This window comes from Elephantulus edwardii, unplaced genomic scaffold (genome assembly GCF_000299155.1).
Source record: "Elephantulus edwardii isolate Elephantulus edwardi_28Jun2011 unplaced genomic scaffold, EleEdw1.0 scaffold00027, whole genome shotgun sequence".
Taxonomy (NCBI): Eukaryota; Metazoa; Chordata; class Mammalia; order Macroscelidea; family Macroscelididae; genus Elephantulus; species Elephantulus edwardii.
Genome location: NW_006399777.1, coordinates 6,058,321 through 6,077,984, shown reverse-complemented (window position 1 = coordinate 6,077,984; position 19,664 = coordinate 6,058,321). Strand labels below are relative to the sequence as shown.

The window sequence follows — 19,664 nt, the reverse complement described above, 5'->3', positions numbered from 1 at the left end:
GACTGGGGTAATCGGGATGGGTGTGTCAGAGGCAATGAGATTGGCACAGGATAGAGCACGGTTTAGGGCTGTTGTACATAGGGTCTCTATGAGTCGGAAACGACTCGACGGCACATAACAACAACAACAACATTGTGCTCTGGGTAAAGTTGTTGTTTGTTGTTGTTGTTAGGTGCCATAGAGTGAAGCAGGACTCATAGCAACCCTACAAATAACAGACCTGAGCCCTGTCCTCTCCTGTGCCTTCCTCATCGTCTCTGACACACTAGATCTCATTGCTGCAGTCTCTGTATCAGTCCATTTCTTTGAGGGTCTCAGATGCTGATTGAAAGGTCTGTGAGTAGAATTCGCAGCTGCTGTGGATTCAGTAGGTAGATTCATGGAAGAAGGTTGTGATACTCTGTTTCCATAAAGATTCACAGCCCAAGAGACCTTGTGGACTGTTCTGTTCTCGGATGAGGTCACTGGGAGTCAGAATCAACACAACAGCAGTAGGGTTAAAGGTCAACAGTAGCACGCAGGAGACAAAACTCAGGCTGTCTGCTACGCTGCTTCTAAAGTCTTGAATATTGTCCTTAACAGTCGTCTTACAATGTCCTTAAGATGTAAGTTCTCTTACAGCCCTTTCCTCCCTTCCGATTTGAGGCTTTTTATAGATCTTTTGATAATGATTTACTGCTTTCTTTTGAGGAGTAAACCAATACTTAGTAGCAAAACATTGTGAAGAATAGCACAAAGAAAAAAAAGAAAATAATTATAATTTCACCAATTGAAAACAATTATAACTTTTAATTTGCAAGTATTGTATACAATTTTGAGTCTATATTTTTATAATGCAAATTTATATCCATGTTTTCTTAACTTACATTATACAATGGATTAAAGTAATTTGTGTATTTTTATTGTTGTTCTAAAACTCCAGTTCTCTTTACTCTGGAGTGCCAAGTCCTTAAAAGATACTTCAAGTTATGAGGAGATGTTGTTGTGTTGTTGTTAAGTGCTGTCGAGTCGGAGGTGACCCATAGCGACCCTATGAACGAAAGACCTGAACACTTGTACAATTTTCATTGTTTCTCCAGGTTCATAGGGTTTCCAGAGGCAAGCTATTTTGAAAGTGGATGCCACTCCTGCTTCCAAGGTTGTTTTAATTGGGGAGCACCACCAAACGCTGTGCACCATGGGTAACCATTGTCACATTTGACACAACACTGTCACAGTGTTCAGCTTCACAGCAACCACAAGTTATCTCTGTGCAGCAAGTGGACACACCAGGGCTATATGACCTAGAGGAATGTTTGACCAAAACCAATTAAAAACAGGCTTGAGGGCCATGGATTCGAGTCACCCATCTTTGGCTTGGTAGCGTCACTTTCTGTTCACTAGGCAAACGGATCTCTATGTTGTTTGAGGTTCTTAACTAGGCAAGCCAGCGGAGGAGACCATCAACAACGCAGATTGCTGTTTCGGGGGTTCCCAAACTCCCTTTCATCAACTGTTCAATCACAGGGAAGAGGAACACAGCCAGAGATTCTGTGGACATTTATTATATGACAAATCTTTTTCTTTCTTTGACAAATCACTTTTATTATCCTTCCAAGAAGAAAACTTATAGTAAATCAGTGACATTGGGAGCTACAAAAAAGACAAAGAACATTAGTGCTGCTACCTCCTGGGTGTTGTGGCTCTTTAAATAATTTTGCAAAAGAACATTATTTAGACGTATCTTAATTTGTTTAGTTCTTTGTTGTGACACACTCAGGTAGTGTTAACTTCCAATAGCTATAAGAATAAAATGAAATTTCACCCTGATTCTTAGAGGACCATGTAAAGGCAATGTGAAAGATTTTCATTTTCACTTTGTTTGGAGAGAATGTTTGGAAAGGCCAGACACACAGTCGCAACGGCCATACAGTGATGTTGTGAAATCCTGAGGGACGCCTCAAACAGATGAACACAGATCTTTGAGGAAAACTGAAAGAAAAGGAAGAGCTGTGAAGCTGCCAACAGGAGTGAAGGGTTGAGAGAGGTGACAAGCATCGTAAGACATGACAAAGCCCAAACACAGTGCCTTCCGTTTTTGCATCCATTCTAAAGACATGAAAGCTTATCAGCTGCTGATTTGCAATCGAATTGTTTTTATGTGGACAGCTCTGTGAAGAATGGTGTTCCCCCAGAACACCTGATTGCGCTCATGTAAAACCTATATGCGGACCAGGAAGCAGTTGTCAGAACAGAGCAAGGAAACACTGCATGGTTCAAAAGCAGGAAAAGGGTGCATCAGGGATGCGTCCTGTCTTCAGACCTTTTCATTCTATAGACAGAACAAATCATTTGGGAGGCTGGGCATTTTGAGGAGGAATGTAACATTAGGATTGGAGGAAGACTCATCAACAACCTGTGTTATGCGAATGACACAACTTTGGTGGCTGAAACTGAGGAAGGTCTGGAGCATTTGCTGTAGAAGGTTAAAAACTGCAGTCTGCAATGTAAACTGAAGCTCAACATCAAGAAAGCAAAGATTCTCACCACTGGGCCAACTGGCATTCCATGCTAGATGAAGAAGAGATTGAGGTTGTTAACAATTCCAGCTTTCTGGGTTCCATAATCAACACTGCAATCAGCAGCAATCAGGAAATCAAAAGACGAATTGCTTTAGAAAAATTTGCTCTCAGGGACCTCTCCAGAGTGCTGAAGAGCAATGATGTCAGTCTAGAGATTAAGGTGCACCTGATCTAGGAAATAGTCTTCGAGATTACTTGCTATGCATGCATCAGAGAGTTAGATGATGCCTGAGGATGATAGAAGAATTGATGCCTTTGAGTTGTGGTACTGGATCAGAGTATTGAAAATACCATGGACCACCAAGAGAGAAAAAACCCAGTTCTATCTTAGAAAGAGTGAAATCAAACTGCTCCATGGAGACAAGAATTTTGAGACTCTATCTCACATACTTTGGTCATGTTGCCAGGAGGGAGCAATCCTTGGAGAATAACATCATACTTAGAAGAGTGGAGGGACAGCACAGGAGAGGAAGACCCCGGACGAGATGGATTGAGTGGTTAATGAGGGGAAGTTGTCAGAGACAGTAAGATTGTCTCAGGATAGAGCAGGGTTCAGAGCTGTTGTATGTACATCGAGTTGCTATGAGTTGGAGTTGACTCAATGGTACATAACAACTGAGGAAGACCTTAGACATTGCTGCCCACTAAAATTTTGTAATGATAGAAATCTAAAGCATCCAGTGTCAAACATATGGGACAGGAAGGGACCCTAGGGACAAGTAAAATTATTTATGAATCTACCAATAAATCTACCGATGAATCATTCTTCCATATTTAATTATGCTTCACCCTATTGAGAACAATCTGCATATCCCCATGGGATTTTGTCATTTTTTCCAAAAATGAAAAGTGATTTTTTTCCCATTAAATATTTCAAAGAATAGCTTGCACTCTTATCTCAACAACAGTGAAAAACTTAATGTTCCTTTGCTATCTCTGAGAATTCCCACATTTTCCTAGCTGACTTTTTTTTTTTTTAAATCACTGTTATCATTCCCCCCCTGCTCTCCACCCTGCTTCAGTCCATGATAAAACACAACCTTTTTCTGTCATTTTACCCAAAGTTGCTCTTCCCTGAAGAAGTTATGTATAGTACAATTCACCTTAGGTTGTCTGTCTGTCCGTGGCTAATCTCCCAGCTTGGACCCCTCTGTCTGCAAGATCCTGGTGTCCTCGCATCTGAATTCGGTTATAATCTTTTGTTCTTCTTTCTGAGTCTCTCAGAAGTTCCTATTTTCTCCCATTTTTTAGAATGGAGATTAAATTCCCTCTCATGCCCTGTCAATTCTGGTCATGTCTTGTACCTGAACCCTTTTATATCTAGAGAGACCATCGAGATACTCTCCTCACCTTTGATGGTCTCTCCCCTTGAAAGAGGAATTTTGCACGCAACATTTAACAAACTTTGGCCTTTCATGCATATCACCTGTCTCAATGTTCATTCACCCATCCACAGTTTATATATTGATTGTCGCCGTTTATATATTGGTTGTCACCATTTATATATTGATTGTCACCTTTTATGTATTGGTTTATATATTGATTGTCACCATTTATATATTGATTGTTTTAAATATTGATTGTTGCCATTTATATATTGATTGGTTTATATATTGTCGCCTCCACCCATGTTTCACTGTAGCCTCTCACCCTCTAGGAACTCAGAACTCGCTGGGAATTTCTTTTTCTCTGATAACAGCAGTTGCCAAGGGAAGATAGATAAGAGATGCAGGACAGGAATGTTGTATCTATACTTTGGACAAAGGAAGTGATGACAAAACCAACATTGGGGTTAAGTAGTCAAAGACAAGTGTTATTTCAGATCACTCACTTCAGGCTCTAGCATAGGAGTGAAATTCTTGAAAATGCCAAAAGATGCCGAGTTGGTGGAAATGTGTACACACAGTCACCCCCAGATGCATCCTGATACTTAATACTGTACCCCCAGGGCAGCTCCCATTGCATGATGGTGAAGAATAAGCAATAAGCTTATCAGCTGCGGCCAGACCTTGAATTCCGTCAGCATGCTGGACAGGTTCTGTCAGTGGTCACCAAAGGTCATCGTGTTGGGAAAGGTAATGGTCAGTGGGAGAGAGGAAGACCCTCAATGCGGTGGGTTGGCATGGTGACTGTCACAATGGGCGCATGTAAATCAGAGATGATGAGGACGGCACAGGACAGGGCGGGGGTCAGAGTTCTTGTTCTTAGGGTCACTATGAGTCATCCTTGGCTCAACGGTACACAGTGGTCACAACAAAATGATCCTATTTATACTCACACATCATTTCCTATTTCTAGTATGTGGCAGGATTGCTTTAGATTTGATATTTGTTCTTACGTAAAAGGAGTTTGTGAGTGGCCAGTGCTCACCTACGAGCTGAAAACGGAACTCAGGTGGTGGTGGAGCCTCGAGGGAGTTGTGCTGCTAAACCAGAGGGGGCGCTTCTCTGGCAGTTCAAGTCCACCCCTGGTTCCCAGGGAGAAAGATGGATACTCTCTCTAGTGTGATTTACAGCCTCCAAAAGACCTGCTGGAGGTTTAGCTTTAAGTCGGTTCTGACTCGATGGCTGTGAGAGAGACTGAAAGGTTGACAGTTTGAGCCTTGGTACCAGCAGTGAGGAGATCAGGAGATGTACTGGGAAAGTCTGTAGTCTGGGATTTCTCTGTATTATTGAGGAGCAATGATGTCAGTTTGAAGACTAAGATATGCCTGATTCAGACCGTGGTCTTTTCAGTCACTTGCTGTAGGGGTCTGAAAGCTGGATAGTGAATAAGGATGGCAGAACAAGAATCGATGCCTTTGAACTGTGATGTTGGGGGGAAATGCTGAAGATCCCATGGGCTGCCAAAAGAACAAATATGTCTTGGAGAAGGTGCTCCCAGGGTGCTCCCTTAAAAGTGAGGATGAAGCAACCACTGTGGAAGGCGGTGTGGCGCTTTCTCAAAAAGTTGCAAATAGAGATACCATTTGACCCAGCAATTCCACTACTGGGAATATACCCCAAAGAGACCATAACTGCCACCCAAGCAGATATATGCACCCATGTTTATCGTGGCTTTGTTCACAATAGCAAGGAGTTGGAAACAACCTAAGTGCCCATCAACAAACAAATGGATAGAGAAACTCTGTTATATTCACAAAATGGAATACTACGCTGCATTGAAAAACAAGGAACTCATGCAATATTGTTCAAAATGGGAGACCCTGGAGGACATTATGCCGAGTGAAGTATCTCAGTCACAAAAGGACAAATACTTCATGGTGCCACTGTTGTGAAACAGGACTGATCTTAGGGTTGCGGGGAGACTGAGAAAGATGAGTTAAATAATGTATACTGCATTGAAACAGATGAGGGAGAAAACTGTTTAAAAGAGATATGTGATTAGGTATTTTTGTCATGACAGGAGTCCAGAGTGAAGGCTGCAGAGTGGAGTGGACCTGGGGGGAGGGATTGTAAAACAATGAAAGAATTTTTCTTTTACTTTTCCAAGAGGGTAATGTACTAGGGGGGAGAGTTGGGAGGGGAGAAATGTGCAACAATGAATGAATGGAAATCCAAAGTCTCTGTAAATTTTCATTGAAATTAATAATAATTTTTTTTTAAAAAGTGAGAATAAATTTAAGCCATGAATGAATGGAAATCCAAAATCTCTGTAAATGATCATTACAATTATTAAAAAACATATTAAAATAACTTTTTTTAAAAAGAAAAAATTTTTAAAAATTAACAAAAACCTGAGGATGGTGAAATGCCATCTCCCCTACTCTGGGGATGCTGCTAGGAGAAATGCTTATTGCAGAAGGACATCATGCTTGGGAAGGCGCAGAGTTGGTGAAAGAGAGCTGACACAGTGACTGGTGCAGTGGACTCGAGTGTGTGAGTGAGAGTGACGATGGCACAGGACAGGACAGGACAGGACAGGGTGCAGACTGGTTGTTCATAGGGTCAGTATGAGGCGTACTCTACTCGGCAGCACCTAACAACAAGAGGCTCCTTAAGGAGCATTGCTTCATGCACTGTTCATTAAAAGGTCAGCAGTTCGAATCCGCCAACTGCTCAGTGGGAGGAGGATGGGAGACCTCCTCCCTCAAAGAGAGCAGCTCACCGGGGGCCAGGGGGACTGGCCAGCCACACATTTGGCTTGGTTTAGGAGTATATTGGGAGGTAGTCCTGAGAGCCGGCTTCCAAAACCCTTGAAAAGCCTACGAAGCAGTTCTCTGTGCCAATGGGGTCGCCTTCATTTGAATGAATGAATGAATAAGTGAATGAAATGTCAACTCTCAACTATGATTTTTTTTTTTTGTTTAAGTTGTTAAATAATAAAAACAGTGATTTTGCAGTACTGGGAAGGTGGTGTTGATTGTGTGCCCTCAAGGTAGAAGTGACCCTCCAGTGGGTTGTTTTATGGCAGGCACCCTTCTGCTCTGGGTGAATTCAAACCTCGTGCCTTTGGGATTGCAGCACAGCTTCTTATCCCTAGGCCACCGGAGCTCCCCTTAGGAAGGTAGACTTTTGAATTAATTTCTTTTCTTCCAAATAACAAATTCTATCTTTCAAACAATGACATTTTTGCCGTAGTCTTTGCAGTTGTTTGCTATGTGTTGGAGACTGGAAAACGACCAGAGACGATAGAAAGTGAATTGATGCCTTTGAACTGTGGTGTTGGACAAGAGTATTGAATACGTCCTGGACTGCCCGGAGAACAAACAAGTTCATCCAGGAGAGGGTGAAATCAGGCTGCTCCTTGGAGGCAAGGATTCGGAAGCTTTGTCTGACATACTTTGGGCATGTTGCAAGGAGGAATCGGTCCCTTGGAGAAGGATGTCATACTTGGAAGGGTGGAGGGATGGAGAAAGAGAGGGAGACCATCGATGAGATAGACTGATTCAGTGACTAGGGGTAGTTAAGGTAGGTGTGTCAGAGACAGTAGAGTTGACATAAGATAGAGCAGGTTTCAGGATTACTGTATGTAGGGTTTCTATGAGTTGCAAGCGACTCAACAGCACAACAACATCCTTCAAAATGCCACTGTGTCAGCCTAAGAATGGCTAACTATTTCCTTTTTTCTTAGGCGGGAAAAATTGCTCCGATTGGATACAGAGTTGTAAACTGCTTGACTGAGAAGCTTCCCAGGGTGAGCTTTCCTTTCAGTGTGCATTTCTGCCTTCTCCCCACCCCTACCCCTTGCTTGTAATCATCACCAAAGATAAGACTCTCAACTTTCCTTATCAGCCTTGTGTAAACTATAACACGATTTATTTGCATTTACTGATTTTCAAGATCTTCAGTCTAAGGGAATGATAATTCCAAGTTTATAATTTTCCAGCTTTGTGAAAATGACAAGGAGTAAACGAAATCTGCTTATGCAGATAATAGTCATTTATAGCATATTTTCTAATATGGGCCTTTCCTGCTAATTTTCAAAATAAAGCTTTTAAAATAAGCTTTTTATTTCTATGAAAAAAATGCATTTTAGGAAAATGTGCTAATTGGAACTGCAAGACCTGTTGCGTTTAGCACAGACTTATTATTAAAGGTATTTATTGACGGCTATAGATCAGCGCCGTTACTATTTTTAAACCTGTAAATTATCTAAAATTACATGAACCCAAGTAAGATCAGAACTGCATTCTCGCTTCCTTACAGCTTGTTACTCCACCAGAGGCAAAAAAGTTTTTCAGCTGCAGGTACCCTCCAGCTGGGGCTCAAAGAGTGTTTTACGGCAGAGCAAATGATCCCCCAATTCCATCCGATATGACGCATGGCATCAAATCGACGCGTTCAATTCCGGTAATGTTGGTCATGTTTTCTTGCCTCTCCCCTGCTTCCCCGCCTGACATGGTGTTGTCTGTAGGAAGCTGCAGTGTTAACTCAAAAGTGGTGTCTCTCCGGTGGTTCAAATCCACCAACTGCTCCACAAAAGACAGGCGGTGTCCTCTGGGGTCATTTACAATTTCTGAAAACCTGCTGGAGGGTCAGCTACAAGCGGCTTCTAACTTGGCAGCCATGATTTTGCTTTTTTAGTTAAAGTGAAGGTAAAAATGTGCAAGTGAAGTGTTCATGAGATTTACTCAGCCTTTCTTTATACTAGACTTTGTTTAACCACATTCTTTTTCAGAGAGCCCAGCTTCTTGAATAATTTGCGCACCATACAGATTGGATAAGTATGGAGAAAGGATACAACCCGGATGCATATTTTTTCATAATTTTAAACCATGTTGTGTTCCTTTGTTCTGTTCTTTAACCTGTCCTCTGAAAATGTTAGTCTTGAACTGTTAAAAAAAAAAAGTTTCCCACCTGCTGGAGAAGGAGGATCAATCTCCTTTAAGAGTCAGATCCAAGCTCTGGTGGCCTAGTGGCAGGAAACTGCACTGCAATCCCAGAGGTGTGTGGTTCAAATCCACCAGATGCTCTGCTGAAGAAGGAGGAACAATCACCTCCTGTACCAGTCAGATCCAATTTGATCGTACACACATTAAAAAAAAAAGTCAGATCCAATTTGACAGTACACATGCACACAAAATGATAAAAATTAAAAAAAAAAATATATAAATTACAAGGATCAGCCAAGACATTTTTGAAAAGCCAATGGCTTATGCCATCAACTAGTTATATTTCCCCCCAGTAGATAATATTTTTTTTTACAGTCAAGACAGATGTTGCCAGCTGGGCTTAAGGACAAAGAAGATGGTCTTAAGAGCCTCTTGTCTCAAGGCTCAATATTCACTTGCATTTTACTCACGGCCATTTAGTCGGTTCTGATTAATGGCTGTAAATTGTAACCAGAGGAGACTGCCCATCTTTTCCCCACAAAGCAGATGGTAGACTCGTATTACCGAAGACTCGAGGCTTTTGAGTTAACAGCACAGCTGGAGAGGAATGATACCAGCCGAGCTCCTGGGAGGCACCCCAGTGTGGCTACATAAGGCATAGCACGTAGACGTTTGGCTTTGGTTCCAGAATACTTTAATAAAGCAAATGCTGCAATAAAGCGAGTCGTCCACATTTCCCTAGGACATGCAAACTTCCACCGAGCTGTCCGGGAGCTCTGGTGGCCTGGAGGTTAGGGAGTTGTACTGCGAACCTTAGAGGTGGAATTCTCAAAGCCACCAGTTGCTCTGCTGGAGGTCAGCTGTGAGTCGGTACCAACTCAAAGGCAGTGAGGTTTCTGAGGCAACAGGGCGTTTTAAGTGTGCAGTCAGGTTACGATGAAGTCTGACGTACTGTGAGGACCACGGAAATGTGACACCGAGACATGGTGTGAGCACCTGGTGTTGGAATCCTGGCACTGGCCACCTTCTCCACGCAGCGTGGCCACAGCCTTCGATTTGTAAAGAACACTGCACCATTAACAAAGTGCGACAAAGCAAAGCACAATGAAGTGAGGGGCTGATGTCGTGAAAAATCTAGACTCGGGAGATCTGTCTAATTATTTGGAGTCATTTTGTGGAAATGATATAGTTCTTGTGCTTGGCATCCCCACTTTTTAAAAATATTTGGTGAGTTAAACAGGAAATCCTGCCACAAATCTTTAAACCCTGTTAAAAGGACATATGTAGGCTGATGGTTGCATACGTGTAATTGTCCCAACACTGCTATTTCTTTTGAGAGGGAGATGGGTTAATGATAATGATGAAATGCTTTCCCCACAATCATATATCTGCTGTAGACTGCGGTTCCAGTTTTCAAATATTTTTCTTCTTTATTTTTAATTTTATTAATTTTAATGAAGGTTTACAGAGATTTTGGATTTCCATTCATTCCTTGTTGCATTTTTCTCCCTGCCTGCTCCTCACCCCCTAGTTCGCTCTTCTCTCTTTTTTTAATTTATTATTAATTTTAATGAAAATTTACAGAGACTTTGGATTTCCATTCATTCATTGTTGCACAAATTTCTTTGTAAATGCATGCTTTTTATGATTTCTTTAGGCAAGCACATTTATCAACCCAAAGCCCATGACGGCATTTCAACAGAAAATGAAAGACAAACAAGAATCGATATATTTTAGCAACCAACGGGCACCTTTAGGAAGATCTTATGACCAAACGCCAGGACTGCCAAAAGGAATGGATATTCTCAACACCACCTTTGGCACAGCTGTCATCAGAGGTAGTGAGAGCATGAGAGGGCGGGAAAAGTCATTTCCGACGAAAATGGGATAAAGTGTTCTGCTGGTACAGTGTTTGGAGCATTACACAGACAACTTCAAAGGATGAATTGAATAGATGCTGGAGAGGATGTGGCGAGAAACGAACTCTTACACATTATTGGTGGGATTGTAAAATGGTGCAACCATTTTGGAAGGCAGTTTTGTGTTTCCTCAAAAAGCTGAACATAGAAATTCCGTATGACCCAGCTATTGCACTATTTGAAATGTTGTTGTTGTTGTTATGTGCCGTCGAGTCGCTTCCGACTCATAGCTACCCTATGTACAACAGCCCTAAATTCTGCTCTGTCCTGTGCCAATCCACTGTCTCTGACACTCCCATCCCGATCACCCCAGTCACTGAATCACTCCGCCTCATAGAGGGCCTTCCCCTCCTGCACCGTCCCTCCACCCTCCCAAGCATGATGTCCTTCTCCAAGGACCGGTCTCTCCTCACAACATGTCCAAAGTATGTTAGACGGAGCCTCAGAATCCTTGCATCCAAGGAGCCACCCGGTTTAACCCTTTCCAGGAAGAATCTGTTTGTTTTCCTAGCAGTCCATGGTATTCTCAATACTCTTCTCCAGCACCACAGCTCAAAGGCATCTACTTGGAATAGACCCTGAGAATATGAGAACTGAGGTACAGACTGAGATTTGTACACCAGTGTTCACAGCAGCATTATTCATCATCACAACAACATGAAAACAGCCCAAATGTCCAACCACAACCGAATGGATTTATAAATTATGGTACATTTATACAATGGAATACTATGCAGCATGTACGAACAATAACTTTGTAAATTATTATCTAAAGTGGGAGGAACTGGAGAACATTATGCTGAGTGAATTCAGTCTCACAAGGATAAATATTGTATAAGACCGTTATTGTAGAAGGAATATAAGGATGCAGGAGGGGAGGGAGAGGCTGGAAGTAGAGGGATGTGGATGTGCAGGGGAAGAGGGAATTAATCATTGGGTTGTACAATTTGATGGGGGGTGTGTGATGGAAATGAAAAGAATTTGTTCAAATTTGTGTTTGAATTTTGTAAGTAAACTAGTAGAAAAAGAAAAAGAAAGAATAAAGTTAGGATCCTAACATTATGTCAGGGATTACATCCAGGGGACTAGAGCATTTGGTAAATGCTGCAGATGATACCCCATCTCTGCAGATTCATAATGCCTGCATGCTGTCTTGACAGAAGACTCTCAGGACAGACATCTACTGCCATTTTCAGGGGGAGGGGGAGGGGACACATCTTGCAGCAGAGACCAATTGCTAACAGAGTTGCTCACAGGTGCTTCTTCCTTCTGAAGACCCAGCCTCCCACCATACTGTTTACATTTTTTTTTTCACCAACCTCATGTTTCTCTTTGTCGGTCCTTTCTAGGTTTGCCCCCATTACTATTATTTTTTTTATTATTTTATATTCATTTGCGTACAGTGTGTACATATTGTGTTTCACACTATACTTCATTCACACTGTGTTTCATACAATCCTTCTCATTGGTTGGTTTATAAAACCAATCAGCATTGAACTATGCCCACCACTGCTTCATTTTTCCAGATCCCCGCAGGATCTTTCCCATTTCCTTTTCCCCTCTCCCTCCACCCACCAAATTGTGAGACCCTTAGATTTTCCTCCTCCCCATTCTCATCCCTCTGCTCCCACCCTCCTTCCTTGGATCCTCACACACGTTTTACTAGTTATCTTTCTATTTATACAATAATGGTTTAGTATAGTATTTGTCCTTATGAGACTTGTTGCAGACCGAGGGTGAAGTATATTAATAATTAATAACGAGACAGAACACCAAGAACGAGATAAAACAGAGCATATAAAACAGGGGGCCAGCAGTTCGAATCAACTGAAGGACCACAAGCCACACCTCTCTGTGTATTAATTGAGAGTCAGGGGAAACAAATCATGAAGAGAATTCTTTTGTAAGTGAAGCTGAATTTTTCTCTATTGTCAACCCGATACTTAGTTCAGGAAGGAAGTATTTCACATGTATTAACACTCCCTCTGCAAGGGAACCCTAGCTATCTCTTATCTGCAGGAAACAGCTCATTTCCTGTGATCTGTTACAAAAGAAATTCCAACTTACAAATTTGTGATTCCTTCAATTCCTGAATAAGCATATGGTTTTTCATATAATATTTGGTATGCAATTTGGCTTCCTATAGAGACTGACTTAGTTCACTGAGCATAATGCTCTCCAGTCTTTCCCAAGCTGTGTAGTAATTTTCAAAATTGTTGCTTTGGAGTGCTGCATAGTATTTCATCGGGTGAACGTACCATTTTCCAGTCCATTTGATTGCAGTTGGATACCTGGGCTGTTTCCATGTTCTCATGATTATGAATAACCCCAAAGCCCATTTTCCTTTTTCCTGTGGCCAAGTCCAGTCTTCATTTGGTTATTTTGGTACCCATTAAAGCTCTGTATCAGGAAACTTCTCTTTTTTCACCAATAGGTCTATTAGGTTGCCTTGTTAACATCTATCTACCCTGGAGATAAATCATACAATTTCCTAAGAAGGAAAAAATATGCAGTTTTACCTTACTTATTTCATCTGATTGAAGATACATCAGTCATCAGACACCCGAGAAATATGAAAATTTGAAATACTGCAAAATGTATTTTAGAATCGATCAAGTATCCGTCCCCCCCCCCCCCGCCTTAAAGTTAATACTGATTTACCTAAACTGTTAGTAGGCATGTTGTTGTTGTTAGGTGCCATCGAGTCAAGTACGACTTATAGCATGAAGAGCTTATCTGAACCCTCCTCTATTCTGTGCCATCCTAATAATCTCTCAAACACTCAAGCCCATTGCCACAGTTTCTATATCAAACCACCTGGCCAATGATCTTTCTCTCTCTTACCGTCCCTCCACCTTTCCAAGCATGATATCCCTCTCCAAGGAACCCAAAGGATGTGAAACGAAGCCTCATCATATTATAATTAAGTTGTAACGACCATCAAAGATTAAAAAAGCATTTTGTAGATAAAGTTTTAAATACGTACTAGAAAGAATACTTCACAATACATGTGTGCATGTATTAGTGGAGCTAATGCAACGTGTCTCTGGAACCTCTATGAACTTAGATAAATGACAGTAGTTATAGAAAGACTTCAGGCCTTTTGTTCATAAGGTCGCTGTGAGTCTTGCTCAACTCGATAGCAATCAACAACAACATTGGATTCATATAGAAAAGTGGTGTTTTACAGAGTGAAGTAGGGTCATGGCCTTGTGTTCTTACCTATTTGTTTATACACCACACTCCCTAAAATAAAGGAAAAGATCCCAATCTATGTTGGCTTAAGAGAACACCTTAAGATGTATTGTTTGGAAGGGAACAGTGAAACGGTTAAAGAACACACTTGGTGGCCTAATGGCAAGAAGCTGCACTGCAATCCCAGAGGCATGCAGTTCAAATCCTCCAGATGCTCTACTGGAGAAGGAGGGGCAAATCTCCTCCTGTACTAGTCAGATCCAATCTGATGGTACACACAAAAAGAAAAGGGGGGGGGGAAATGAACATACATACATTTAAAAATTATTAAGTAACACAATGAAAAAATAATTTACATTTTCAAAATTGAGGACACCCCACTCTGCCTCCAAGTCAGGGGAAATGGTTGTTAAACCAACCAGAAGCTGAATGAGTGGGACCAATGGAATGAAGGCTCTGTTCTGGATTCCAGTAACTGCCCTGAAAGCTTTGGTGACTTTGAACACTCAGCTTGTGTGCTGGAGTCCGTGAGTGACACCCTGTGCAAGCTGGTGATTCCACAGAGCACCAGGGCTTCGAGAACTGAGGCTGCATTCCTGCTGGCTCACATTCAAGACTTAGAACAAACGAAAACCACCCTGGTCCAGAGATCCTGAGGATCAAGCATTTAATTGGACTTAGGATGGGAGCTCAGGAGCACCTCAGTGCCTAACTGACACAGATTTCTGCTCATCTTCGGAAGGCCAGGCCATCAGTCAGGTCAAGAGGGGTCCCTAGTGCACAACCACATACGTGCTATCCCGACTTTTTGGTTTTTTTAAAGGAAATCTTAATATGTGCAGGCCTCAAGAAATTGCAGCCAGAGAGAGTGCTCTTTGGAGACAAGGATGGCAAAACTTTGTCCCACATACTTTGGGCCTGTTGTTAGGAGAGGCTATTCCGTGGAGAAGGACATCAAGCTCTGAAAAGGAGGAAGGGTCAGAGAAAGAGAGGAAGACCCTTAACCAGATGAATGGACCCAGTGACTGCAGCAACGGGCTCGGCCGGGTCAGAGATGGTGAGGAGGGCACAAGATAGGACAGGGTTTAGGTCTGTTGTTCACAGTCACTACGAGTCCTACTCAATTCGATGGGACCCAACAACCACAACGGCATGATTTTCTGGGGGAGTCAGTGTCAGCCAGCATATTCCACTTGTCGATTATTCTAGCCATTTAAAATACCTGTGAATAGAAGAAAAAAACTGCTAACTTTCTTTAATTCTTCCTTCAGAATTGTCTGCTAGGGATGTGGTGAATCCACCCAAATCCTATGGAGAAGTACTTAAAGAAACAACAGAAGGACATGACCTGTATGTTATTTCTCACAATGATTACTATGCAGGTAAGTGTCCTGCAGTGATGTGGGTAATGGTCCTGATTATAGGACCCCGTCAGATTTGGGAAGGAGAATGAAAGAGATAATGTGCATACTTACATGTCTGTCATCAAATAATAAGTGCTCACAAATGACTCTTGCTTTTATTATTCATCCACTTCCTAAACAACATGCCTCTGGAAACTCTAGGGACTCTGATAAATGACGATAATTATAGAAAGGCTTCAAGCTTTTTGTTCATAGGGTCTCTGTGAGTCATGCTCGACCCGATGCCAATCAACAACAACAACGTAAACTCTGAAAGCTGGGGAAACAGACGCTTATGCATCGTATAAATAAAATGTGGAATATGAATGAAGGATAGTGTGAAACACAATATATATAAACTTTGTAAGCAAAGCAACATAAAATAAAAATTATAAAACCAAACTAAACCAAACAAAACCCCCAAACAAACAATAAATAAAATGTGGAAATGTTGTTGTTGTTGGGTGTCACTGAGTTTAGTATGACACATAGCCTCTCCTATCTGGTGCTGTCCTCACAATGTCTAACGCGCTGGGGCCCATTGCAGCAGTCACTGTGTCAACGGACCTGGTTGAGAGTCTTCCTCACCTTTCCTGACCCTCCACTTTTACAAGCATGATGTCCCTCTCCAAGGAACTGCCTTTCCTAGCAACACGCCCAAAGTGTGTGAGATGAAGCTTTATCCACTTACCTCCAAACGATACTCTGGCTGCACCTTCTCCAAGACATATCTATTTGTTCTTTTTGGCTTTTCAGGATATAGTCAGTACTTTTCTCCAAAATCACAGTTCATAGGTATCAATTCTTCTGCCATCCTTATTCACTGTCTAGTTCTCAGATGCATAACAAGTGATTAGACCCTGAGCTGAGTCAGGCACACTTTAGTTCTCAAATGGATGTCATTGCTCTTCAGGAATTTGGAGAGGTTCCTGACTAACAGACGTTCCCAGTGTACTACATCTCTTGATCTCCTGACTGCTGGTACCAAGTGTACCGATTTTAGATTCAAATAAGACGAAGTCATTGACAGTTTCAATCTTTTCTCCATCTGTCAGTGTGGGCTACTGGTCCAGTGGTGAGGATTTTTGTTTTCTTGACGTTGAGATGCAGTCCATATTGAGAGCTGCACTGTTTTCTTCAGCAAGTGCTTCAAATCCTCCTCACCTTCAGCAAGCAAGGTTGTGCCACTTGTATAACGAAGGTTATTGATGAGTCTTCCTCCAATCCTGATGCTACATTCTTGCTTATTGACTCCAGCTTATCAAATGATTTGCTCAGCATACAATTAAATAAAGAAGGATAAAACTGTGACATACATCTTTCCTAATCTTAAACTGCAGTGTTTTCTTGCTTTGTTCATACAGTGGCCTCTTGATCTAGATCTAGATCTAGGTTTCACACAAACATGAGTATTCTGGGATTCCCAGTCTCCATCATGTTAGCCATAATTTGTTAAGCTCTACCCTGTCAAATTCCTTTACATAGTCAATAAAGCACAGATAGACATACTTCTGGTATTCTTTGCTTTCAACCAGGGTCCATCTGACATCAGCAGGGGGATCTACCATCATCAGTGGCCTCCTGGATGCCAGCCCAGGCTGTGTGGTCACAAATTCCACTCAATGTTTTCAGTGCCAACTTAAAGTGCTTCTTCCAAAAGAAAGTTGTGCTCCTTAAACTAGAAGTTTTTCTTTTTAAAATAGAAAGCGAACTAGTAAGACATGTATAAAAATCCAGAGGGAGGGAGGGAGGAAGGGAGGGAGGAAAGGGCCTGAGGGTGGGGAGGGGGAAACTCATGGGGTTTTGGTGGGTGAAGGAATTAAGAAAGATCCAGTGGGGAGCTGAAAAAAGACGGGGGTCACAGTGGGCATAGATCAAAGGTGATTAATTTTATTAAACACAATGCATGGCAATGATCATAAAAACACAATGTGAATGAAGGAATGTGTGAAACACAATGTACATGGGTGAAACCCAGTATATAAGAATTTTGTACGCAAACCAGTATAAAATAAAAATAAATTTAAAACTTTTTTTCTGCCCAGGGGAAGCAAAGAATCGGAAGTATGACTCACCACGTTTCCACAGGTTTAACTTGTATGGAGTCCCAACACCCCATTTTAATGATGGGCGAAACATGGCAAAGTCTTTATTTTGGCTTCATGAGCTACAAATGTAAGTGTACTGCTACTGTGTCCCGGAACAAGTAATTCATATATGGACTTAAAGGAAAGTTCATTTCCAATTTAATTTTAAAAGAAGTTATATATTGATGTAGTTCATCAAATGACTAGAAAAAGGACCTACAGGGCAAAAACCTCACTTCCTAATTCTCCCTAGTCATTTCCCCTAGAAAGGACCTTGACACTGTGTGTGTGTGTGTAATTCTACAGTTACTTTTGCCTCTACAAGCAAATATAAGTGAGCTGTGCTGCCAGCTCGAAGGTACACAGTTCGAATCTACCAGCTGCTCCACAGGAGAAAAATGGGGTATCCTCCTTCTATGCAATTTACTGTCTCTGAAAACCCGCTCAAGGGTCAGCTAGAGGTCGGTTCTCACCTGATGGCATACAACAACAACAACAGCAACAATATCTGATCGACTTGACTCATGTACCTTAAGGAAAATGAATTTTTAAATCCCTACAAAGACTATATAACACCGTTTGTTGTTGCCGACAAGTCACAGCAGCTCTGAACAACAGGTGTGAACCTGGCGGCGTCCTGCATCACCCTCACCGACTCTGAGCTCAGGGATTCGCAGACACACGAAGAACTTGATCTTGAGCTGGCGCGCCCATTCTGTGGGGTGATAGTGATGTTACGACTGTCCGTGTCCTGTTGTACCCAGCTACACACAGACAGTTCTCTATCCTCTGTGTGTGTTTATCGCTCTGAAGTTACTTCATGCTTTACAAACAAATAAAAGGACATATATATGTTATTAAATTTGAACATCAACTTCATTTACATATTTTAAAGAAAATAGCTTTTTGGAGTGTAGTTTAGCCCCTTTGAAACTGAAAAGGGGCTGCTCTGTGATTTAGTCTTAGATGTTAACGTCCTGTCATTTCCTTGATTACATCTTTTGGCGTTTCTTTTAATTTTTATTTTATACTGATTTACTTACAAAGTTTATATCTATTGTTTTTCACACCAGATTGTTGACACTTTTGGTTTAAACTATGGCCAATAAACTGCCATTGTTTGGTCCCTCCCACCACCTGACGTTATCTTGTCTTCTAACAAATGAGAGGAAGGGGAGGAAATGAAGGATGGCTTATTTTATCTTTAATCTTTTGTTTCTCCACAGAGTGTCACTCTTCTCCAGTAATTTATGCAGCTTGATAATATTTCTGTAACAGGAAATATTTTTAAAAGTGTGCAGGGTTTAAAAATCTAATGTTCATTGTTTTTATTCGTAGCACAACAATAGATAATTTATTAATTTTAATTTGTTAAATAGACATATTGTATTTTTACAGTTTTAAAAAGAAATGTTATATATTTAATCACAACAATAGAGACAATACAATTATGTTACAGAAAATTGGTAAAATACAGTCACCTGTAATTCTATCACCTTCAATCAACCATTATTATAATTTTAGTATATTTCTTTCTGGTTTGGTTTTCTGGGTTTTTTCTGCATAGCATTGCTAAAGGTGCAGCAGATTATTTCATATCTTGCCTTTTAACGCTCATGACTTAATGCTAAAAAGTTATGCTGCCAACTCAAAGGTACACAGTTTGAATCCAGCAGCCTGTTCATGTGAGAAAGATGGGCAGTCTCCTCCTGCATGATTCAGTGTCCCTGGAAACCCACTGGAGGGTCAGCTCTAAGTTGGTTCCTACTCCATAGTATGCAAGAATAACAGCATATAATACACCACATCAACAGTCACAATACATCACATCAACAGTCACAAAACATCACATCAACAGTCACAAAATATCACATAGACAGTCACAAAACATCACATCGATGGTAACAATACATCACACCGACAGTCACAATACATCACATCGACAGTCAAAAAACATCACATCAACAGTCACAAAACATCACATCAACAGTCACAAAATATCACATAGACAGTCACAAAACATTACATCGATGGTAACAATACATCACACCGACAGTCACAATACATCACATCGACAGTCATAAAACATCACATCAACAGTCACAAAACATCACATCAACAGTCACTAAATATCACATAGACAGTCACAAAACATCACATCGACGGTAACAATACATCACATCGACAGTCACAAAACATCACATCGACAGTCAAAATACATCACA

At 41.3% G+C, this 19,664-nt stretch overlaps 1 protein-coding gene across 1 annotated transcript in view; it reads left to right on the top strand.

Moving 5' to 3' along the window:
• Positions 1-19,664, top strand: part of EFHB (EF-hand domain family, member B) — a 69,818-nt gene that overhangs the window by 23,350 nt on the left and 26,804 nt on the right. The window contains exons 2-6 of the mRNA XM_006883406.1: positions 7,635-7,697; positions 8,210-8,353; positions 10,493-10,673; positions 15,221-15,331; positions 17,398-17,527. Coding sequence (XP_006883468.1) covers positions 7,635-7,697; positions 8,210-8,353; positions 10,493-10,673; positions 15,221-15,331; positions 17,398-17,527 — 629 coding nt within the window. The remainder of the gene's footprint in view (positions 1-7,634; positions 7,698-8,209; positions 8,354-10,492; positions 10,674-15,220; positions 15,332-17,397; positions 17,528-19,664) is intronic.